General features: G+C 44.5%; 1 protein-coding gene across 1 annotated transcript in view; it reads left to right on the top strand.

Annotated features, from left to right (window-relative positions):
- Positions 1–205: 205 nt before the first annotated feature.
- TMEM209 (transmembrane protein 209) overlaps positions 206–25,126 on the top strand; it is a 70,086-nt gene continuing 45,165 nt past the window's right edge. The window contains exons 1-6 of the mRNA XM_077473023.1: positions 206–363; positions 635–776; positions 1,446–1,504; positions 5,451–5,582; positions 9,502–9,746; positions 12,911–13,115. Of these exons, the coding sequence (XP_077329149.1) occupies positions 637–776; positions 1,446–1,504; positions 5,451–5,582; positions 9,502–9,746; positions 12,911–13,115 (781 nt within the window). The 5' untranslated portion in view covers positions 206–363; positions 635–636. The remainder of the gene's footprint in view (positions 364–634; positions 777–1,445; positions 1,505–5,450; positions 5,583–9,501; positions 9,747–12,910; positions 13,116–25,126) is intronic.

Genomic DNA, 25,126 nt, shown 5'->3' with positions numbered 1-25,126 from the left:
TTGTAAGTGAGGTTAGAAGTAGCAGTAGTCAACAGGACCTAAAATCTGATGACCTCAGCTTAGTGCCCCGCCCGCCCCTACTGATGCTGCCGTCTCTTCCGGTCACGTGACGGGGCACTGACAGCGCTCCATCCTATAGTCTGATAGAACACCGGAATCACCCACTGACGTCACTTCCATCGCCCCCTAGCCACTAGAGCCCGCCCAAAGCAATGGTCACGTGATTCAGACGTCAGTCCCAGAGCTCTCTCATTGGGTGTAGAGAACCGTGAAGCAATGTAGGGAGGGGTGTTGGGTTGTTTGCTGCCCGCCCGCCACATTTTGGTGTGGTGTCCGTTCTCTGTGTGTGGCGGCGACTCTATGGTACGGCTTCATTTCACGTGTTTGATAATGACTCCTCAACAGTAATGGTTGTATGGAAAAGAAAGTTGCTTCTACTTTCTTCGTTAGTCTTCTCTGCCGGAACTCGTGAATCAATGAGATTGGGGCTGAGGGGGGTGTGTGTATCAGGGCACAGAATCATGGGGGGGGGGGGGATAGTTCCAGTAGAGAGAGGTGATGGTGGTCTGTGAGGCGTATTCAGGATAGATTATATTCTCTCTATCCATGTTTCTTTCTCTCTTCTCTCTCCCAGAAATGAAGACTGAGGAACAAAACCTGAACGTGTCATTTATTGACGCCACCATCAAGATGAGGAAACAGGCGAGCACTAGAAAGTATGTGCTGGCCAGCGGCCTCCTCAATGTGTCTCTGGCTGGGATTATTTACACTGAGATGTGAGTATTATGGCAGCTCATTCATTAACCCCTTTCTGCCGACCGCCTCCCAGCCCTTTATGGCTAAGTTCACAGCCATAAACTGCACTAATCCAAATAACAAAAATGTATATCAGACAATTGTATAAATAACTATGGAGCAGCAACCCTTCTGTGCGTCCCACATAGTGCTATACAGTAAAACCTCCTTGGCTTTAGAGCTTTTTGCAAGACAAGCAAAAAAAAAAAAAAAACGAATACACTTTGCTATACAAGCGATGTCTTGGTGTACAAGTAGCGTCATGACATTGAAATTTAATGGGATTTTGCTTGTTGGGAGTTTTTCAGGCATTTTACGAGCTGTAAATGCTCATGTGTGCAGCCTTAGTGTAACCATATTACTACACTTGGAGGCGCCTCTTTTCTTTTATACTCTGTAGCCCCTGCTGGATAGAAAAAAAAAAATGGATGTGTAATATGTGTTTTATTTTTTTTTACCTGCAGAGGCCCCTTGACTGCATAGTTTTTTTTTTTTTATTTTTTTTTTTTCTTTGGTGACCTGCAGTGTTCACCAGTGCGTACAAGAGTGCTGTAGTTTTCTGTCCTTGTCCTGAAGTGTTTATAACAGAAAAATGTTGTTTATTGCCATGTTTTTAACATTCCAAAATTACTTCTTTTCTTTTTCTTAAGGACTGGTAAGACTGTTGGAACGTATTTTAATATTCCAGACTGGCCATTTTGGTATTTTGGTAAGTTAGAAATCTTTTTAAGCACCTTATTTTCTTTTTGATGGTAGCAGCTGTGAGGAACCTTCGTCAAAGGAAACCTGATATTGTAGGGATCCGAATTTTTGTTTTTTGTCAGGCTACACTATTTGAAAGTGTGTGTGTGTGTATTTATATCTGTATAATATGCTGGACCCTGCAATAGGGGGGGGGGGGGGGGGGGCTGTTGTGCTTGTGGTATTCACATCCAGGCAGACTGCAGAGGTTTGTTTTTGACTGGATAAGACTGGCATGTCGGTACCCTCTGGGTCTTGTGATCCTGGATCTGGAGGATTTCAATGTGTCTGGGGAGGGACAAAACCTTCAGTCCTGTTTCTGGGGCTTGTTTGGGGCCTGCGGGGTTTGTGGGTGTGCATGTTGGGGGCTGGGCAGGCATGGCATAGGGCTCCCATTTTGGAGACAGGAGGGACATGTTTGTTTGTGTTTGGGGGGGGGGGGGGGTGGAAGATTCGTTGTCTGAGACCAGAAGTGTGGGAGGTGTGACTGGTGGGTCTGGAGGGAGTCTGTGGGTCCCAGCGGGGGGGCCTAGGGCTGAGTGAACCATAAGAGAGCCGGGTGGCTTAGCACTTTCAACTTATAACCATGTAAAAGATGTAATGCCAGCATGACAGAAAAAAACAATCACTGAGGTGGAAAAAGGACACCCTTTATGTCAGAATTTTTTTTTTTGAACCACGATTTGCTTTAATTACAGCCTTTAGTCTGTTGGGATATGTCTCTACTAACTTTGCACATCTAGACTTCGCAATATTTGCCCACTCTTTGCAGAACTGCTCAAGTTCAGTTAAATTTGATGATAACCGTTTGTAGACCTCAGTCTTCAAGTCATTCCACAGATTTTTGTTGGGGTTTAAGTCTGGGCTCTGACTAGGCCATGCAAGGACTCACTATTTATTTATTTTATTTTTTTTGTGTGGTCATTTTTGCTGTGTGCTTTGGGTCATTGTCATTTTGGAAAGTAAACCTTCTTCCCATTGATGACAACTTTTTGGCAGTGGTCAGAGCTGCTTTGGCCATCTTCCAGCATGGCAGGCTCCGGTCCTCTCTTAGAATCATCCTCCGGTGCGTCTCCTCCCAGCGCTAGGTGTCCAGTAGGATCGCCTGACATTTTGGCCAATTGGGAAACTGGTTTCATACCTGCTTCCCGATTGGCCAGGAAGAGGATCAGTGTGATAATGAACGAATGAATATTCGCTGTTGCTACACACCTGGGTGGGCTCCGGACACATCCTCTGCGACCCAAGCCCACCTGCTTTTGAAGCCTATTAGAGCCTATGGCTCTAATCGGGTGCTTAAAAAAAAACTGTCTGCTGTAACTCGTGCCCTGTGCCAGACACGTGAATAGGCGGCAGCAGTGGATAGATTCATGCTATTCATGAATCTATCCACTGCTTATAGAGGGTGGAGAGGAGGGCGGCGCCCCTAATGGACGGGCCGCTGCTGACCCCCATAACAGGATATTGCCACTGTGTCGCTCTACTGTAGGAATGGTGTTATTTAGATGGTGAACTGTATTGTACTTCCTACAGATACAGCATTTGGTGTTGAGGCCAAATCAATTTAGGCTCATCTGACCACCTTGAAGATTCTGAAGCCACATGGAAAAAGATGTTATGGTCAGATGAGACTAAAACTGTACTGTAATGTAGTGTACTTTTCAAGGTCTTTCTATTTGCACCCTTGTATAATTTCTCATTGTAAGGGTATATATCCACTTAACGACTGCCGCATGCCATTGTACGTCATCACAATGGCATGCACAAGCACGTACATGTACGTGCTTGCCTTCCAGCGGGTGGGGGGTCCGATCGGACCCCCTCCCGCTGGATGCGACGGTCCGGTTCGCTTCAGGAGCGATCCGGGATGAGGGGATGGCCATCCCCTCTCGATCGCTCCTTGCGAATGAGAAGCTTCCTCCCACTGTGTATTGTATACACAGGCAAGGAGGAAGTGATGTCATTCTCCTCGGGGCGGTCTTATTGACCGGACTACGAGGAGAGGACACAGTAAGTCTGCACCAAACACTACACTGACACTAAATAACACACAGGCCCACAAAGGTTTTTATATAGCGCCAGGGACCCCCATATACTACCTAATAAAAATGTGAACCCCCTGATTACCCCTAGTTAACCCTTTCACCAGTGATCACCGTATAAGTGTTAAGGGTGACTCTGGTTAGTTAGTTTGCTTTTTATAGCATCAGGGCACCCACCATTTATTACCCAATAAAGGTTTAACCCCCTGATCACCCGGCGGGTGATATCAATTAGGTTTTAGGGTCAGGGTCTGCGTCACCCCAGGCATCGCTAGGTTAGTGCCAGTTCCGCTAACACCCACGCGCGAAGAATACACCTCCTGTAGTGGTATAGAATCTGAACAGATCAATATCTGATCTGATCAGATCTATACTAGCGTCCCCAGCAGTTTAGGGTTCCAAAAAAACGCATTGTTAGCGGGATCAGCCCAGATGCCTGCTAGCACCTGCATTTTGCCCCTCCGCCCAGCCCACCCAAGTGCAGTATTGATCGATCACTTTCACTTACAAAACGCATAACTACAGCGATCGCAGAGTCAGGCCTGATCCCTGCGATCGCTAACAGTTTTTTTTTGGTAGCGTTTCATATTTAAATCCGGAAGGCAGTGCTTGGTTTTCGGGGTCCAGTACGTGGCTAGGCTCCCAAAAAGTCCCCCACATGTGGTATCCCCGTACTCGGGAGAAGCAGCAGAATTTATTTTGGGGTGTAATTTCACTTATGCCCATAGCATGTGTGAGCAATATATCATTTAGTGACAACTTTGTGCAAAAAAAAAAAATTGTAATATTCCTGCAACTTGTGGCAAAATATAAAATATTTCATGGACTCAACATGCCTCTCAGTAAATAACTTGGGGTGTCTACTTTCCAAAATGGGGTCATTTGGGGGGGTTTTGTGTTATATTGGAATTTTATGGCCTTCGAAACTGTGATAGGTAGTGAGGAGTGAAATCAAAAATTTGCACCCTTAGAAATCCTGAAGGCAGTGATTGGTTTTCGGGGTGCCGTACGTGGCTAGAATCCCAAAAAGTCCCACATATGTGGTATCCCCGTACTCGGGAGAAGCAGCAGAATATATTTTGGGGTCCAATTCCACTTATAACTATGGCATGTGTGAGCAATATATCATATAGTGACAACTTTTTGTAAACTTTTTTTTTATTTGTGTCATTATTCAATCACTTGTGACAAAAAAAAAATATATATTCAATGGGCTCAACATGCCTCTCAGAAATTTCCTTGGGGTGTCTACTTTCCAAAATGGGGTCATTTGGGGGGGTTTGTACTGCCCTGCCATTTTAGCACCTCAAGAAATGAGATAGGCAGTCATAAATTAAAAGCTGTGTAAATTCCAGAAAATGTACTCTAGTTTGTAGACGCTATAACTTTTGCACAAACCAAAAAATATACGCTTATTGACTTTTTTTTTTTTTTTACTAAAGACATGTGGCGGAATACATTTTGCTCTAAATGTATGACTAAAATTTAGTTTATTCGATTTTTTCCTATAACAAAAAGTAGAAAATATCTTTTTTTTTTTTCCTCAAAATTTTCGGTCTTTTTCCATTTATATTGCAAAAAATAAAAATCGCAGAGGCAATCAAATGCCACCAAAAGAAATCTCTTTTTGTGGGAAGAAAAGGACGCAAATTTAGTTTGGGTACAACATTGCATGACCGCACAATTACCAGTTAAAGCAGTGCAGTGCGAAATTGTAAAAAGACCTCTGGTCCTTAGGCTGTTAATTGGTCCGGGGCTGAAGTGGATATGCAGTGTTTTTTATTTATTTTTTCTTATAAATGCTGTTGAAGCTGAAAGTTTTTCTTTCCATCACTGACCTTTTCAACTGTATTTTCTATTTTCTTGCACCAGAACTAGCACTCGCCTTACTGTTTAGTGTGAATGCCTTATTTGAGTTTTGGAGGTACTTCAAATACACAGTGACATCGTCATGCATTGCATTAAGCCCCTCTCAGCAAAAGCTTTTGGGCGTGCCAAAGTCAGGTAAGTCTTTGTACACATAACTGTTCTTTATGTACATAATCTCTTCATGTTTTGTGTTCTTTAAATAAAGAATACGGGACTTTGTGATTAAAACTTAAAACAAAAGTGAAGTTCTGTATACTTTTCTCCCCTTCAGTGATGTAACATCCTCATGCAGTAAAAAAAAACAAAAAAAAAACAGGAGAGCCATCCCTGCCAGGTGAACAGTGTATATGCCAGCGGACATGGCCTCTAGCAATGATCAAACTGCTGGTTTTGCCCAAGTCATTTGATCAACTTGGATACAATTGGCCTGCCCATAGATTGTTCGAATCTCGACCAGTCAATACTGAACCGCCCGAGATTCAAAATGGTTACGAGAGGCTTTAGTCCTGCCCCCTGACAATCATCTTCTATGTGCCAAACATTAGTGGACCGTAGTATCCCTGCCATTTTAGTTGATTGGTAGGGGAATGGGCTTAATTGTACACATGCTTCCTGCAAAATGGCAATGTGAGCCTTGGAACTAAGAGGCACAGCAGAGATTGATTTAGGACTGGGACCAGAGGGCTTGCACCTGAAGATACTTGGGGAGCTCAGTCAAGTAATTGCCAGACCATTGTTCCTAATTTTTACTGACTGGAATGGTACCGGCTGATTGGAGAAAAGCCAATGTAGCACCAATATTTAAAAAGGGCCCAAAATACATCCCTGGGAATTAGACCAGTTAGCCTAACATTAATAGTATGTAAACTGTTGGAGGGATAAGGGACTATATACAAGATTTTAATAATGAGAACGGTATCATTAGCAGTAATCCGCATGGATTCATGAAGAATCGTTCTTGCCAAACCAATCTACTAACCTCCTTTGAGGAGGTGAGTTGCCAGCTAGATAAGGGAAGGCCCTTAGACATGGTGTATCTGGATTTTGCAAAAGCATTTGACACAGTTCCCTGTAAAAGTTTACTGTACAAAATAAGGTCCCTTGGCATGGACCATAGGGTGAGTACATGGATTGAAAACTGGCTACAAGGGTGAGTTCAGAGGGTGGTGATAAATGGGGAGTACTCGGAATGGTCAGGGGTGGGTAGTGGGGTACCCCAGGGTTCTGTGCTGGGACCAATCCTATTTGTTCATAAACGACCTGGAGGATGGGATAAATTGTTCAATCTCTGTATTTGTGGACGATACTAAGCTAAGCAGGGCAATAACTCTGCAAGATGTGGAGACCTTGCAAAAAGACCTTAAATAATTAATGGGGTGGGCAACTACATGGCAAATGAGGTTCAATGTAGAGAAATGTAAAAGAATACATTTGGGTGGCAAAAATATGAATGCAATCTATACACTGGGGGGGAGAACCTCTGGAGGAATCTAGGATGGAAAAGGACCTGGGGGTCCTAGTAGATGATGGGCTCAGCAATGGCATGCAATGCCAAGCTGCTGCTAACAAAGCAAACAGAATATTGGCATGCATTAAAAAGGGGATCAATTCCTGAGATTAAAATAATTCTCCCTACAAGACTCTGGTCTGGCCGCACCTGGAATATGCTATCCAGTTCTGGGCACCAGTCCTCAGGAAGGATGTACTGGAAATGGAGAGAGTACAAAGAAGGCCAACAAAGTTAATAAAGGGTCTGGAGGATATTAGTTATGAGGAAAGGTTGCAAGCACTGAACTGATTCTGGAGAAGATGCTTGAAGGGGTATGATTTCATTCTACAGATGCCATACTGATGACCCCACAATAGGGATAAAAAATTTTTGCAAAAGGGAGTTTAACGAGACTTGTGGCCACTCATTAAAATTAGAAGAGAGTTTTAACCTTAAACTACGTAGAGGGTTCTTTACTGTAAGAGCAGCAAGGATGTTGAATTCCCTTCCACAGGCGGTGGTCTCAGCAAGGGGCAGTGATAGTTTCAAGAAACTATTAGATAAGCACCTCAACGACCAACATGCAGGGATATACAATGTATTACTGACATCACACACATAGGTTGGACTTGATGGCCTTGTCTTTTTTCAACCTCCCCTACTATGTAAGATTAACACAGGCATTTGCAGATGCCATAAGGTCATTTGTTTTAAGTTCAATCCTTTTTATTTATTTTTTCTTCAAGGATTTAAGTTTTTCAGTACAAAGGCATGAAATAACCATGACAACACTGTAGCAAAGTGTAGTTTCTTCAATGTAAAGTAGTGAGTGCATGGCTTGTATAACAATGTAAATTTGCTGTCCCCTCAAAATAACTCGACACGCAGCCATTAATGCGGCGTTACACCCAAAAATGGAACTTCCACTTTAAGTACTGGTGTGGCATGTCATTTATTTTGTTATACATATTGTACATATATATGGTTTGCACTTTAAATTTGTAGTGATATTGCACTTCAAGTATTTTATTTGTATATTCCCATCAGTTTGTGTCATAGGTTTTGGCATATGCACTGGTTCACTTTTTAAACACAGGTGCTGGCACTTGCACTTTATATACATATACTTTATTTTTCTTTGAACAGCGCCATCTCCCCTATTTAGAGTTTTTTTTTTTTTGTTTGTTTTTTTACCGATTGATGGTTGTCCTGTGGAGAGATTCTCCAACCTGAGCTGTAGATCTCTGCAGCTTCTTCAAAGTTGCCATGGGCCTCTTGGCTGCTTCTCTGATTAATGTTCTCTTTGCCCAGCTTGTCAGCTTAGGTGGATGGCCAGGTCTTGGTAGGTTTGCAGTTGTACTATATTATTATTTATTTATTTTTCTGTGAGATGTTCAGAGCTTGGGATATATATTTTCATTTTTTTATAACCTAACCCTGCTTTAAACTTCTCCAATTTTATCCCTGATCTGTCTGGTGTGTTCCTTGGCCTTCATGCTGCTGTTTGTCCACTAAGGTTATCTAACAAACTTCTGAGGGCTTCACAGAATGGCTGTATTTATACTGAGATTAGACAGGTGGATTCTATTTACTAATTGGGCCCCTTTCACATCTGCCCTGTGATGATCCGCTCGCTCAGCGGGGATCGCTCTGTTGTCCCCGCTGAGCCGGCTGCGGACAGGGCGGTCTCCGCACACTGTGCGGGGACCGCCCTGTCAACTCTCCGCTCTCCTCTATGGGGATCGGATGAGCATGGACCATCTGTCCGTGTTCATCTGATCCGCTCTGCAGACGGATAGAAAAATAGGATTTTCCTCCATCTGCAGAATCGGACTGTTGCGCTAGATATTGACTAGACTAGACTAGATATTGGGGGCATCAGAGTAAAGTGGGTTGGATACAAATGCACCCCACACTTTTTTCACATAAGTATTTGTAAAAAAAAATTTAAACTTTTTTTATTTTCCTTCCACTTCACAATTATGTACCACTTTGTGTTGGTCTATCGCATAAAATACGTTTTATTTTTGGTTGTAACATAACAATGTGGAAATTTCAAGGAGATATGAATACTTTTCAAAGCACTGTACATTCCTACATACAATGGGGCCATGGAGAACAAATGTAGTCACCCTCGAACAGGAAGTCAAATCACAGCAGCAAAAAGAATTTGGAGGAGGGGTGAGAGCAATAGAAGGTGTTTTGAGTTAAGTGTTCATAATTGAATAGGTTTAAAAAAAAAAATATATATATATATATATATAATATAAAAATTATAATTTCTCTTTTTGTGCAGTGTTGTTCAAACCGATCATATGATCTGATTGTTAGTACACAGCTTTCAAGAGCCGGTCACGACCATTCATCTGAAGGGACAAACACGTTTTTCTTGTACGATTTTAGTTTTTCATCCGCAAATACAATATAACACATTACATGGTTTCCAAATTGTTATTGTCGTATGAGAATTTTCGTAACTTTTTCGATCTAGGGACTAGCATGCAAAAAAAGTTTGTCCAATAATAATAAATAAAAACAAGACTAATTTTATAATCTAATTTGCAGTTGTGCAATCCAACCCACCAAAGGAACTTACAAAAAATACAGTGCCAACATCTTCACTTTATCCAGGCATGCAAGGACAAAGTGTACTGAGCTACAGCCCTTCACGGTCACCCAGCACAAGTCCTAAGTTCTCCTCTTCCAGTTTCATCAGTGGTTATAGTCCTCCAATACAAAATGCTCTGTCAAGTAGCAGTAACTCTTTTAATTCAGCTGTGCCATACTCTCCTAATAGCAGTTATTCGAAGGTATGTTTTTTATATTTTATTGAAGTTTCTTCATGCTTATTTGTGTTAATTGTACCCATACTTACTGAGCAATTTATTAGGAACACTTGTGTAATGATCTGGCAGCTGCACAACAGAGAACCTACAGATTTAGGTCTGGAATTGGGATGAATTGAGTTCGGTGCACCCTTGGTCCTTACTCAGTTAAATAGAACCTGTGGAAAGCAGTCACATAATTGCATATTAGGTCAATGTCACAACCATCCCTGCCCCTTTGTGGATGTGCAGTTGCAGGGTGGAGAATGTCACAGCTAATTGGGCTGATGGGGATGTGATCATGTGATAGTTTTCCACAGGTTCTTCTAGACTGGGCTTAGATTGAGTTTGGATTGAAACCAGATTGCCCCTGGCCAGAAACTTCAGTCAATGTTCACATTGAACAGTAGCATTTGGGAAGATATGTAATCTAAGATTTTAACCATGGCATGTTAGAGGACCAGCTGGTTTAAGTGATTCTTTAACTGTTAAGTTTAATGGTGGAAAAAATATCCACTGAGTGGCACTTCTGTAAACAGAAATTTATTGTTGATGTGAAAGGTCAGTGACTGGTTTGAACAAGCTATGGCAATTTTAATAACCACACTTCAACTGAGGTTAGCAAAAACTGAATCAGAATGCGCAACACTTCAAACACTGAGACAGATGGGTACATCATCACATGGCTGCATGGGGGTGAACTCCTGTCAGCCAAGAGAATAGGAAGCTGCAGAGGTCACAGGCTCACCAAAACTAGATACTGGTAAAGACAAAGCAAAAGTCATCCTAAATTTGCTTTGGAAAGGCCATTTTCAATGCTACGTTCATAGTTACCGAATTTGAATCCAATAGAACCCTGCAAGGTTGGAGTAGGACAATGGCCACAGGATGAACCGTCATAAATTGCTTTAAAGTGACATTTTTTAGTGAGAAAAAAGTCATGCTAGATCAATTCAGGCCCCTTTTGCAGGAATAGCTATGTAAAGCAGAAACAATACTTACCTATAATGTTTAAAATCCAGTAATACTCTCACCCTGCTCTGTACATACCCAGTTGCTCTTCATTTCTAAGCACTGCTGAGTTTGTAGGAGTCTGATCTGCTGACAGCCTTAAAGGCGTAGTTAAATTCTATCCTTTAGGCTGGGTTCACATTGCAGCGGTTACGAGAACCTCTGTGCGATGCGAGTTCAGCCATACAGATAGTATGGCTGAATTCGCATCACACCCGGCCCAAACTCGCACAGGACCCTTTTTTTGGTCCGCAGCAGAATCGGATCGCATGGGTGTTCACACCATGCAATCCGATTCCTGTCCGAGTTTGCAGATCACACTGCGATATGCGAACTGATCTGGGGGTGTCATTAACATTTCACTGACACTCCCAGCAGTTCGCATAGGGCAGTGTGAACTGCCGGCGGGAGGTATGCGATGCGGGAACCTGCAGCAGATTCACGGCGTTCCTGCATCGCTGCAATGTGAACCTAGCCTTACAGCTAAGGAAGCTGCTTCTGTTTGATCTGCGACTGCCATGGTCCTGCTTATGTGGTCAGTTATGATGGCACCAGCCATTTGACAGTTTGGTTGAGGACACAAGCAAATGTGACAGTTGACAATCCCAGCATTCCAGGAATTTAACTTTTTTTTTTTTTTTTTTTATTTGGTGGGTTTAGTTCCACTTTATGGTTTACCTCTTCTCAGGGGCAAAATGGCATCCTCCAAGAAGAAGAAATGGGAGCAATGCTGGAGGCACTTTACAGCACACACTAAATTTTGTAGCATAAATATTATGTGGCATGTATGCTGCTTGGTAAAGAACATTATAATTATTATTTTTTTTTTTTTTTTTTTTATCAACTTGTTATGGGTAACGTTCTGCTTTAATACAGTCATGTCTGCATGAGCCAGAACATTTAAGGGAATAAAGTGAAGTGGTGCCACAAGGGGGAAAGTCCTATAAAGTATTTGTACCGTGTTCCTAATTGCTCATTAAGTGTATATAGATTGTTTCAGAAAGTTTTTATCTGGTTTTTAAAATGCCTCAACGTCTTGTCAAGAACTTAATCCTGCAGGTGTGGTGATAAATGTTGTGCTCTGATATATATTTTAAATTTAAAATTTCAGATTTTTGGGGGGAATACCTCAGATCAGTTGATCGAGCTTCTTCCATGTGCCTCCCTAATTAAACGTAACCATCCAGACAGTGCTGATGTGGAGTGGAACATAAAACTGTGAACTCTAACTTTAACCAGTTAATCTTTCACAGATTAATGACCCTTTATTGGGACCCGAGGGTACTATAAGGAGTGGTATCCAGCTAGATATAGTTCACTGCCCACTACCAGCACTGTTTAGTGCATCCATTGCCTGTCCATTATAGCGGAGTTCCACCCAAAAGTGGAACTTCTGCTCATTTGTCCCTGCCCCCCCTCTGGTGTCACGTTGGGCACCCTGGGGGGGGGGGGGTGAATACATGGCCCGGTCCCCATTTCCAGGAGTCTGAGCTGTGGCGAATTACATTGCAGCTCGGCTCTTGGGGGGGGGGGGGGGGGTGTGTATGGCTTACAAGCCCCCCATTTACCTGGAGATGGGCTTTAGCCCCCATGTTCACACTAAGCTGCGGGAATGAAGCTGAACTTGCATGATTTCACTCCCGCTTGTCAGTCCTGATTTCAGCTGAGAATTCATAGACATCTGTGCAGGTTTCTGGTCAGATGTCAATGGAAATCTCACCCCGAAATCGCAAAAAGTAGCACAAACAACTTTTTGAAATCCTGTGTGGCGCCGGTTGGGAAGGTGCCGTTTCTGGCAATTGCCACAAATTTTGACATGTCGAATCGCACCAATGTGAACCAGGGCTTAACCTGGTGAGAGACTGCAAAATGTGAGGCAATAGAATTTTTTTTTTAATTTTTTTTATTATACAGGACTTGTATAGCGTCAACAGTTTGCACAGCACTTAACAATATGAGGGCAAACTGTTACAAAACAATTCAATACAGCAGGAATCATAGGGCCCTGATCATTTTTGGTTAGATTTAAATATTAATATACTTTTTGTAATAATTAAACCTTTTTAAGGCTGATGGTATGCCTTCACATGCTGAAAGTGAACAAAATTTAGTAAACCACTTTTAAATTTTGTATCCAGATGCAGAGTTATAGTCCTCCCTTGGCATCACCACAGTATCTTAGTACTCTTGGGCCGGTGGAAAGCAGCGGATTAAGATCTCGCTACAGGTCTTCACCATCATCCTACAGCTCTCTAACAGACACTGAAGACTACATAACGGAACCCAAAGTACTGGATGCTTTTCTACGCAGTGAAGAGCAAAAGCAACAACGTTCCCAACTAGGTATGAAGCTTTATCATCTGACTATCTTTTTGTGCTTGTTGACTAGATGCATAACTACAGCTGGTGCAAAGGCTAGCCAAATTCAAAGATGCATAGTTATACTCAGGTTGAACAAAGACACTCCTAGTTCAACCATAAAAATAAAAAATATATCCTACAATCCCATATACACAATCTTTCACCCACAGTTGATCCAGAGGAGGCCAAAAAACTCCAGCAAATCATGATCCAATTTGCTACATACAGCAGGGGAAAACTCCTTCCCGATTCCTCCGAGAGGCAATTGGATTTTCCCTTGATCAACTTTACCTATAAATGTCAGTACCCTGTTATATTATGTACATTTAAGAAACAATCCAGGCCTTTTTTAAAGCAATCTATTGACCTGGCCAGAACCACCTCTGGAGGGAGTCTATTCCACATTTTCACAGCTCTTACTGAAATCTTTTCTCTGGGCTTAAAGCATTCCCAATTGTCTTTGTATTGACCGTAAAATAAATAACTCAACAGAGTTCAAAATATGGTCCCCTTCATACATTTGTACTTGTTGATTATATCCCCCCCCCCCCCTTTTAATTTCCTCTTCTTTAGAGAATACATTCAGTTCCTCTAATCTTTCCTCATAGCTGAGCTCCTCCATGCCTCTTATCAGTTTTGATTGCTCTTCTCTGCACTTTCTCCAGTTCCCTGATATCCTTTTTGTGAACTGGTGCCCAAAACTGAACTGCATATTCCAGATGAGGTCTTACTAAGGATTTGTACAGGGGCAAAATGAGCTCTGTCACTCTACAAGAGGATTTTTGCTCGCTATGGGAAATGCAGCTTGACATTGCATGTTGTTATTGAGCTTATGATCTACCAAAACCCCCAGATCTTTCTCCACCATTGATTCTCCCAGTTGTACCCCCCTTAATATATATGATGCATGCATATTCTTGACCCCAAGTGCATAACTTTTTTTTTTTTTTTTTTTTTTTTTTTTTTTTTTAAACCTTTATCTACATTATACCTCATCTGCCACGTAGTTGCCCAATTAGACAGAGCATTGAGGTCGACCTTGTAAGTTGGAGACATCCTGTAAGTACGTTATTCCACTGCATAGCTTGGTGTCATCTACAAAGACTGATAATAGTGCTTTTAATCCCAGATCCTATATAATTTTATAAAGAAATTAAAAAGTAAGGGTCTGAGCACTGAACCTCGGGGTACACCACTAATGACCTTAGACCATTCAGAGTATGAATAATTAACCACTACTCTCTAATTCTGTCTTTTAGCCAGTTTCTCTCCGTTTACAAACTATTTCCAAGGCTGTAGACTTTACCTTACACATTAGTCGTGTGTGTGTGTGTGTGTGTGTGTGGGGAACTGTATCAAACACTTTTGCAAAATCCAAATATACCACAGCTGCCCCTCTGTCCAAGGTTTCACTTGCCACCTCATAAAAATCAGGTTTGTTCGACAACCTCTGTCTTCATCTATGTCGTCTTTTTATTAAGCTCTCCAGTATCTTCCCAACTATAGAAGATAAACTACACAGGCCTCTGCTCATGGTTAGGCCGCTGTAACATACTGAAAATGAGCATCCTCCCTAAACTTTTTTTATACCTTATCCAGGCCCTACCCATCCCCATCCCAACAAGTTATTTTAAAATGACACTCTGTATTCAGAGTTCATCTGGGCATGCAAGTGACCGCAGCTAAGCAGAGTATTACACTCATTACCCAAACGCCATGGTGGCCTAGCTATGCCGGACATATGGAATTACTATGCAACACATCTAAGTAGGCTCATAGACTGGTGCTGACATCACAACGCCAAGTTATGGTCTCAATTGGAACAGGCACAAAGCCCTGTACCTCTTAATGGAGCACCGTGGTGTTACACATCGCTCCCTGCATGCTTCAAACGACACCCCCACATTAGCCCCATGACGCGTATCTGTGCCAACCTCCTGAGCAGAGAGGTAATCTCAAGGGATTCACCTCTGACTCTTATCTTAGGCAATCCTCGATCCCTGCCAGGACTTACAAATGGCACCATCCAAAACTTGATTAGTGCAGGTTACTTTCAAGCCTCACACTTCCGAACCATGGGTAGATGGATATCCACATCAGAACTTACAAACCCTGCTACTCCCTTTCGTTTGGATTTCCTAAGAGCACTCCAGCTGGACACTTTTTAAAATCCCTACCACCCCCTAGAGAACCTAGCCAACATCACACGATTTTTGAGGAATATTGCTCAGACACAAGAACCCTATCGCACCCACTCTCACTTGCATATCACCTGCTGAATACACCCCCAGAGAGCTTCCAACCCCCAGGATTGACCAGGTGGGAGCAAAATTTAAATTGCAGCTTCACCTTAAAACAGCCACTCCATATCCTCCATTTTATACACAAATCCTCCATTTGTACAAAAGCACAGGAGACCATTTCTAAAATTCTGTCCAGGTGGTACAGAGCCCCATAACAACTATGAAAAATATTTTCCCGCTACATCTGACTTGTGCTGTAGATGTCAGAATGATCAAGGAACTATCCTACATGTCTTCTGGTCCTGCCCCAAAATTGTAAGCTTTTGGGGGAAAAATACACCAAATCGCGCAAACATTTACGGAACGCATCATCTCGGATGACCCGGCTTTCTTCCTTTTGCATGCTTCAGAGACCTCGGTCAAAGTCTCTATAAGAAATCGGTAATTCCTTCTTGACACTGGTAAAGCGTGTATACCCCTCCTATGGAAATCCCCATACCCACCAATCATTGACCTATGGCTTAGAAAAGTTGCAGATATAAACAAAATGAAAGACCTCACACTCACAGCCAGACACCAAGACCGTTAATCTAAAACCTGGACTTGTGGAATCTATTTGTTTTCTTGGCTGAGGGTCGGGCCCTCCTGGGTAATGAAACGGATGCCTGAAATTCAAGACTCCTCTTCCCCCCTGTTTATCCACAATGCAGTGAATAGAACAACCTATTTTCTTACCAGGCAGAACCTTGAGTACTCTGAGGGTCCATGTTCATGACGCCCTTATCCCCTCTAACATCTATAATCTAAAGATATATCCCAATTCTTTCTCCTTACTCTCTAATAAAAAAAATAATTGATAGATAGATATATATCTATATCTCTCCACTTAAGCACCGCTTCCTGTATATATACGTCGTTATTTTGAAGAGGGATATCTCGGTAACGCAGCTGCTGCTGCCACAACCAAGATCTGCCTCCTGTAAAGAGGGATTCCTGTGTACGATAACGGTGGTCTCTGCGCCGGGAAAGGTGACGCCCCCAAAGCGAACGCATACGTGAGTAGTGCCCGCATATGAAAACGGCGGTCAAACCACACGTGAGGTATCGCCGCGATCGGTAGAGCAAGAACAATAACTCTAGCCCTAGACCTCCTATGTAATGCAAAACATGCAACCTGTAGATTTTTTTTTTTTTTTTTTTAAATGTTGCTTATGGACATTTTTGAGGGTAAAAGTTTGATGCCATTCCACGAGCGGGCGCAATTTTGAAGCATAACATGTTGGGTATCAATTTACTCGGCGTAACATTCTTTCACATTAAAAAAACGTTTGGGCTAATTTTACTGCTGTCGTGTTTTTTTTTTTTTTTTAATTAAAAAAAGTGAATTTTTTCCAAACAAAGTGCGATTGTAAGACCGCTGCACAAATACAGTGTGAAAAAAAAAAGTATTGCAGTGACCATTTTTATTCTCTAGGATGATAGTAAAAAAAAAAATACGTTTGGGGGGTTCTAAGTAATTTTCTAGCAAACTGATGGAAGTTGAAACCAGGACAGTTCTGCTGAGGGGAGATCTCCGGGGGTTATACTTGTTTGTACCCCTCGGATCTCTTCACACATGCAGACATGTTTACTGTTATGACATGATTGTACTGTATGCCAGAACACACTAGGTTTTCTGTATTTCTTTATCGTACATCATGGGACACAGAGTCTTAAGTAATTAATGGGTTATGGGCCACCTTCAGGTGTTGACATTGGTAAACCTAATCAAGGAAGTTCACTCCCTATATAACCCCTCCTCCTTCCAGGAGCACATCAGTTTTTCCTGTCACATCATGGCAGCATTCACTCTGGGTTGTGACTCCGCCTTCACAACCTGATAGGACCACATAACTATAAGATGACGATACGACCCCCGCCCCAGCATTCTCTTATTTTTCCTCACTTGTTGAGCCCGCACGGATCAGCACCCCCATCTGTGTTGGGCGTTCTGCTGGGCGCTGTAGTCCTCCCAGGGTCGCCGGGACGTGTGCTGAATGTCCCAGCACTTCCGCACATGCACAGTACGATTGCTCTGGGCTGTCTGTTAGTTTTTCCAGTATCTAAGATGGCGCCGGCCGCCGCTCGACGCTACTGCACATGTGCGAGCAGGACGTGACCTCAGCGGCCAACTTTAAAAAGCTGATTGACTAAAGCTGCATTGCACTTGGTGTCCAGAGCCTAGATTGCGGTAGTTACTTTTCCTGCCTTTCATTTTTCAAGATCCTCATTCACCATACTGAGGTAAGTGGCTGATTATTACTGTATCAATGTATTTTTTTTTTTGCCTTTACTGCTGTTTCCTCTTTTTCTGTTCCTCTACCTGCCAATTGTTTTGTACTGTTTATTTTCTTAGGCTTGCCTTTTTCTCCTTTTACATGGAGACCACTGCTATAGCAGATCACCATCAGCCTAATAGGTAAGGAGGGAGGACTTGGGTAAGTAGTGAAGATTTAAAAGAGAGCGATCCTAACGTTGCCTATATGGTTAGCCCTACCAGGTCTGCAAATTCACCCGAACCAAGGTACAGAGAGACTTCACGCAGGAGAAGCCATTCTGGCCACAGATGGACCCACCCAAGTCGCAGGAGAAGTCGCTCAAGCCACAGAGGGAGTCGCAGAAGTCGCTCCAGATCTTCTAGATACAGCCATTCCTACCATGGAAGATCTCTTGTTCATAGACGGTGATCTCCCGTGCGACCCTCTGGAAATGCATACTGGATATGTGGGGCTTCAGCTCTGCCTGACAAACTGGCTTGCCGTAGATGCTTTGAGGAGGCTACTAAAGAGGGAGAACTACACTCTAAGGAGCCTGCTGCTTCACTGATCCCTACTCAGGCGATAGAGTTGCCAACTCAAAGTGCCTCACCTGCTCCTCCCAGCTCTGCAAGAGAGCAGGATTCCCCGTCTGACAATGAGGGGTTGGATGTGTCTGCTGGTTTTTTGATTTCTCCTTAATAGAACCATTTGTTAAATCGGTGAAAGAGGCGATTGGCTGGGAAGAACCGCCGGAAGTGCAACCGAAACAGAAAAAATACTTTCCGAATCTCAAAAGGGACTCAGACTTTTCCATTCATTGAGGAATTGGATGATTTGATCAAGGAAGAGTGGCAAGGTCCTGAGAAAAAAATCGAGCCTAAATAGGCTTACCAAATTTATATCCCTTTAAGAGGCCTAAAGTGAGCCCTCTCTTTTCTCCTCCCACTGTAGACGCATCTCTCATGCGACTGGCTAGGCATGTAACACTGCCAATTGAGGACACAGTGACATTCAGAGACGTCCTGGATAGAAGGATTGACACAGATATGAAAAGGGCTTATCTAGCGGCAGGAGGTGCCTGCAGACCAGTGGTGGCACTGGCAGCTGTAGGTAGGGCCATTTCCAGCTGGTCGGCGAATACCGAGAGGTTGGTCTCAGAGCTCAGACCAGGAGAGCACTGTGAAGGTGCTACAGGAGCTAAGTCTTGCAGGGGACTTTGTGGCAGAAGCATCAGTGGATGCAACTAAATCAGCATTAAAGGCCATTCTGGCATCTGTAATGGCCAGGCGGGCCTTGTGGTTAAAAGCCTGGTCCGCAAATCCTGTCTCAAAATCCAATTGGTGCCGCAGTCCATATGACGGCGAGAATTTCTTTGGTGCAAAGCTGGATTCCGCAATTTCGAAGGTGACTAGTGGAAAATCGGGACTGATACCATCAGGCAGGAAACTGAAGCAGCAGGGACCTCCTCCCTTTAGGCGTAATCTGCCGGACAGATACAGGGATGCGAAAGCCGGGAAAAGAATACAGGAGGCGCTGGAAGAACCCTCAAACTTTTATGAAGTTCCAGAAGCCCAAGACTCCCGCTCACAGTGACCAAAAGTCTTTTTGAAGGTACGCCTGTCCAGCCAGCAGTAATGGGGGGCAAGGCTTTCAAAATTCAAGCTGGCTTGGTCAGAAGCAATAAAGGACCCATGGACAGTGGCCACTGTCTGTTTTGGGCACAGGTGGTCTTTCAGAGGACGTCCCCCAGGGGATCATTTTTGTCCAACCAGGCTCCCTCCGTCAGGGTAAAAATGGTTTCTGCTGACCAGTTACGTTCAGGAGCTTCTTCAAAAGAAAGCAATAAGAGAAGTACCCACTTCACAAAGGGGACGGGATTCTACTCCCCATTATTTCTGGTCAAGAAAAAAATCGGGGGACCTTCGCTCAGTTCTAGATTGGAAAAAAAACCTCAATCGTTCCATCCAAGTGGGAGAGATTTAAGATGGAGAGTTTACAATCGATCCTCCAAGCCATCAATCTGGGGGATTGGATGCTCTCCATAGATCTTCAGGACGCCTATCTTCATGGTCCGAACCATGCCGCTTTCCAGAAGTTCCTTCGGTTCTTGGTGAATTAGGGCCACTTCCAGTTTCAATGTCTCCCGTTCGGGATCTCTACCACCCCCAGAACCTTCACGAAGGTACTGCTTCCAGTGATGGCATCCTTAAGGGAGAAAGGATTGAGTCCATCACTACCTGGACAACATTCTTCTCCTCTCAAGCAGCCAGGAGTCTCATCTCCAACATCGGGAGGTTCTAGTGGCCACTTATCAAGGCCTGGGCTGGTTGATAAACTGGGAAAAAAAGCAATGCTCATCCTACCCACAGGATGATCTTCCTGGGTGCAGAGTTGAATACTCGGGCAAACACGGTGGAACTACCGGTGGACAAGATTTCCCTACTGATTCAGAGGGTGAGAAGAGCAATCTCGGCAACATCCCTGCCGGCCAGAGTGTCTCAGTCTTCTAGGCACTCTGTCTGTGACCATTCCTATGGTCCAGTGGGCCCAATGGAACACAAGACCCCTTCAGACTTCCTTTCTGCATCAATGGGACGGCTCATCCATGCCCCAACCAATCTACATCTTGGAGGAGGTCAAACAATCCTTGCAGTGGTGGACTTGTTCCTGCATTCTGACGAGATGCACCAGGGGGTGGTGGCCCAGCTAACATAGGGATGAATGGCCCCCTGGTGGCCTAGCATGGATATTTATGATGTTCTAGTCGGCTATTACTGAAGATCCCCTGGTGGTTAAAGATAAAACGGAGGCTGTTTGGTTTGCTTGATGTGCCTGCTTTTAACCACTTCAATACAGGGCACTTAAACACCTTCCTGCCCAGACCAATTTTGAGCCTTCAGCGCTGTCGCACTTTGAATGACAATTGCGCGGTCATGCTACACTGTACCCAAATGAAATTTTTATCATTTTTTTCCCACAAATAGAGCTTTCTTTTGGTGGTATTTGATCACCTCTACGGTTTTTATTTTTTGCGCTACAAATAAAAAAATACCGAAAATTTTGAAAAAAAAAATGTTTTTTTTTGTTTCAGTTTCAAAACTTTGTAAATAAGTACGTTTTCTCCTTCACTGATGGGCACTGATGGGGCTACACTGATGGGCACTGATAAGGTGGCACTGATGGGCACCAATGTGGCACCAATGAAGCGGCACGGATGAGCGACACGGATGAGCGACACGGATGGGCGACACGGATGGGCGACACGGACGGACACTGATAGGTGGCACAAATTGGCACTGATAGCTGGCACGGATAGGCGGCACAGGTGGGCATGGATAGGCGGCACAGGTGGGCATGGATAGGCGGCACAGGTGGGCATGGATAGGCGGCACAGGTGGGCATGGATAGGCGGCACAGGTGGGCATGGATAGGCGGCACAGGTGGGCATGGATAGGCGGCACAGGTGGGCATGGATAGGCGGCACAGGTGGGCATGGATAGGCGGCACAGGTGGGCATAGATAGGCGGCACAGGTGGGCACTCAGGCGGCACAGGTGGGCACTCAGGCGGCACAGGTGGGCACTCATAGGCGGCACAGGTGGGCACTCAGGCGGCACAGGTGGGCACTCAGGCGGCACAGGTGGGCACTCATAGGCGGCACAGGTGGGCACTCATAGGCGGCATCGGTGTTATAGTAATGGATCCCAATCAGTGCCAAACAATAATGCATGCCAATCAGTGATGCCCATTGTGGCCACTGATTGGCATCCATTATGGGCACTGATTGGCACCCATTGTGCTGACTGGCACCCTGGTGGTCTAGGGAGGATTATGGATTTTTATTACCTTTTCCCTGGTGGTCTAGTGGTGTCCCTGGTGGTCCAGTGTGGGCATCCTCGGGGGGGCTGTGCTGATAATCGATCAGCACAGACCCCCCCCCTGTCAGAGGAGCAGCCGATCGGCTCTCCTCTACTCGCGTCTGACAGACACGAGTGAGGGAAAGCCGATCACCGGCTCTTCCCATTTACACTGTGATCAGCCGTGATTGGACACGGCTGATCACATGGTAAAGAGTCTCCGTCGGAGACTCTTTACCGAGATCGTAGTTGCCGGGTGTCAGACTGACACCCCGCAACAACGATCGCCGCGATGCGCGCCCCCGGGGGCGCGCAGCGGCTCATTATCCTAATCACGTCATATGACGTGAGGTTAGGATAATGAAACCACTTTGCCGCCGTCAATTTGTAATAGGGCGGGCGGCAAGTGGTTAAAGATCTGAGGTGAGAGTTCTGGGAGCCCATAGTTTCCCGTGTGTTTGTTTTTATTTTTTTTTTTTTTTAGAAGCACCTTTACCTGCTGTTTCTCTGAAATACCGCTTGAACACATCTGACGCCATATTCTGGGATTTATTTAAGGACTGTTATTTGTGCCTGTTCTTTACTATTTTTTTTAAGCACGTAGCACTTTTATTAGTATTTTGGTTTGCGCAGGACCATTTTATATCTATAGCTGTCACTTTGGTATTGTGTGTAATATCATTAGGTCCAGCTGCAATACATTAGCACTTTATTGCACATTTACACGTGCACGTTTTTTTGGAAATAGTTGTCAAGTGCATTTTATTTATTCGCACATTTATGTACTGTTTTCTATGAGGTATATTACCCTTCCTTTTTATTCATATATATTTTTCACCTTGAAATAGTAGCACGAAGGCTCTGTTCACTTTTATAACAAGTGGTCTGAGTCGCCAAGCATTTACGCTCATAACTCAGGCACACCAGACATAGACCTAGCAGCTACTCCAGCAAACGCAAAATGTCAGAGGTTCCTATCAAGAACCCCCTTCCCTTCAGTGGAGGGAATAGACTACCTTCAACATCCCTGGTACTTCAACCTCGGCTAGCGAGGTTTCTTCTGAGGCTCAAGAGGTCGACAGCATTAGTAGTGGCGGTGATCCCCTTTCGGCCACTTCCTCTCCCACTGTCAGCAGACCTGCTCTCCCAGGGCCAGCTTCTACATCCGTACCCGGAGAGGTTACATCTGATGGCCTGGAGGCTGAGAGGACTAGGTACCTAGAACAGGGCTGTTCTCAGAAGGTAGTGGAAACCGTACTTCAGGCTCGGAAACCGACTACCAACAACACATACCGATGGATCTGGGAGAGATTTACCACCTTTTCCCAACAACAAGGTTGGGACATATCTTCTGACAGCCCCAAGAATCCTGGATTTCCTGCAGTCAGGCCTAGAGAAAGGGCTTCGATCCAGTACCCTGAAGGTCCAGGTATCAGCCATATCTGCTATGAACGGGGTAAAATGGGCACACGACCCCCTGGTCATTCAGTTTCAGAAAGCTTGCCTTAAAGGGATTGTAAGGAGAATTTGTTGTTTAAAAAAAAAAAAAAAAATGTTATACTTGCCTCCACTGTGCAGCTCGTTTTGCACAGAGTGGCCCCGAACCTGCTCTTCTGGGGTCCCTCCGCGGCTGTTTCTGCTTCCTCCCGCAGATGCTTCTCACGTTCATGCGAGCTCCCTCGCATGGTGAGAAGCACCTGCGGGCACACTCCCGTGATACAGCCGGCGGCTATAGCCGCTTGCTGTATCACACGGTCCCACCCCCGGCGCTCCGCATCAGTGGATGTGATTGACAGCAGCGCGAGCCAATGGCTGCCCTGCTTTCCATCCATCCACTCCAGCCAATCAGCGGCCAGGCGCAATGGCGGAAAGGACGTCGGGTGACGAGCGCGGGACTTCGAGGGGTCAGGTAAGTAAAACGGGGGGCTGGGGGGGGCCAGCACTGTCAGATGTTTTTTCACCTTAATGCATAGAATGCATTAAGGTGAAAAAAAAACATTTACCTTTACAACCCCTTTAAGCTAAGGCCACCTAGAAGACCTTCATTCCTGGCATGGGATCTTTCAGTTGTCCTGGAAATTCTGTCTAAAGAACCCTTTTTCCCGCTCGACAACATCTCCCTTTGGGACCTGACGTTAAGTTTCTTTTCTGATCGCTATTACTTCAGCAAAAAAGTCTCGGAGATGCAAGCCTTGATGACCAAGGAGCCTTACCTGGTCGTCTACCCGGACAGGATGGTGCTAAAACCATCAGATCGTTTTGTAGGGAAGGTATCCTCATAATTTTCCATTTTAATCGGGAGATTAACCTTCCAGCCCTTATCGCAGATCAGGGTGATCCTCATCCTCTGGATGTCAGGGGCAACATTCTGAAGTATCTCTCAGTAACCGAATCATTCAGGAGATCGGAGAACCTCTTGATTCTTCCATATGGCCCTAGGAAAGTTCAAGCGGCACCAGCTTGTACAATCGCTTCATGGCTGGTTAATGCAATCAAGAAGGCTTATTTATTGAGTAAATTACAGATTCCGGAGGGCTTAAAGGCACATTCCACCAGGGCAGTGGCAACTTCTTGGGCAGCCTATTGTAGGGTCTTGGAGACTATCTGTAAAGCAGCCACCTGGTCTTCCACAAACACTTTTTATATCACATTATAGGGGCGATTCTGCACGGCTTTCAACAGTAGATTTTGGAAGGGCTGTTACTCAGGCCAACTCTTCTGTTCCTTGTTAATAAATGTATTTTCTTGCACTCCCACCCAGTCTGCGAGTTACTCCCCAGAGTGTATGCTGCCATGATGCGACGGGAAAGTGGAAAATTGTATACTTGCCTTTCCGTAATTTTTCCTTTCCTGTCGCATCTTCATAGCAGCATACAATGTCCCACCCGTTTTTGAGGTGATTTATATATACAGAGAATGCTGGGGTGGGGGCCGTATCGTCATCTTATAGTTTGTGGTCCTATCAGATTGTGGAGGCGGAGTCAAAACCCAGAGTGTATTCTGCCATGAAGATGCGACCGGAAAGGTATAAAAAAATTTCCAATTTTCGCCAGTTGGTCACAAGTGAAGATGTGCTCTGAGGAGCTCCAGGAGGGATCCATGCTGGATTTAAAAAACCTCCAACCGGATCCATCCACGCCACTGCGGCCACAGGATGGTACGCGGGCCCCGCGTAGGAGGTTCTCTCTGTAACGCTTCTCTTTGAGGGCTGGACCCTAGGAGCCTTTTTCAGAAGCTGTCATAAATTCCCTTTTCCTGGAACAGTAACAGCTACCACTGTTTTTGTATTTTCAGACTTGCCCTCTTGTTGAGCCTGGACAGGTATTCAGCCCCTGTATAGCACTGCAGACTCTAAAAGTCTGGTGTCCATTGCAGCTCCTCCCCTTCGGGTCTGCATCTGCAGGATAGGAAGCGTGCTAGATCCCCCTTCCCCACCTCAAACCCCTTTTTCTAAGGGAACAGTGGGCACAGGATGAGGTATTACCCTCCAGTGATCACGGGGAAGGACGAGCCAAATTTTCCTCTGCGGAGGAAACGGTTGATGAACTTTGTACAACCTCGCAATCTGACAGATTGATGGTACGAACTCTTACAGAG

This window comes from Lithobates pipiens, unplaced genomic scaffold (assembly GCF_037356315.1).
Source record: "Lithobates pipiens isolate NorthernLeopardFrog02 unplaced genomic scaffold, aLitPip1_a1.2 Scaffold_8, whole genome shotgun sequence".
Classification (NCBI taxonomy): domain Eukaryota; kingdom Metazoa; phylum Chordata; class Amphibia; order Anura; family Ranidae; genus Lithobates; species Lithobates pipiens.
The sequence above is the reverse complement of the archived record's forward strand: the minus strand, read 5'-3'. Positions and strand labels throughout refer to the sequence as shown.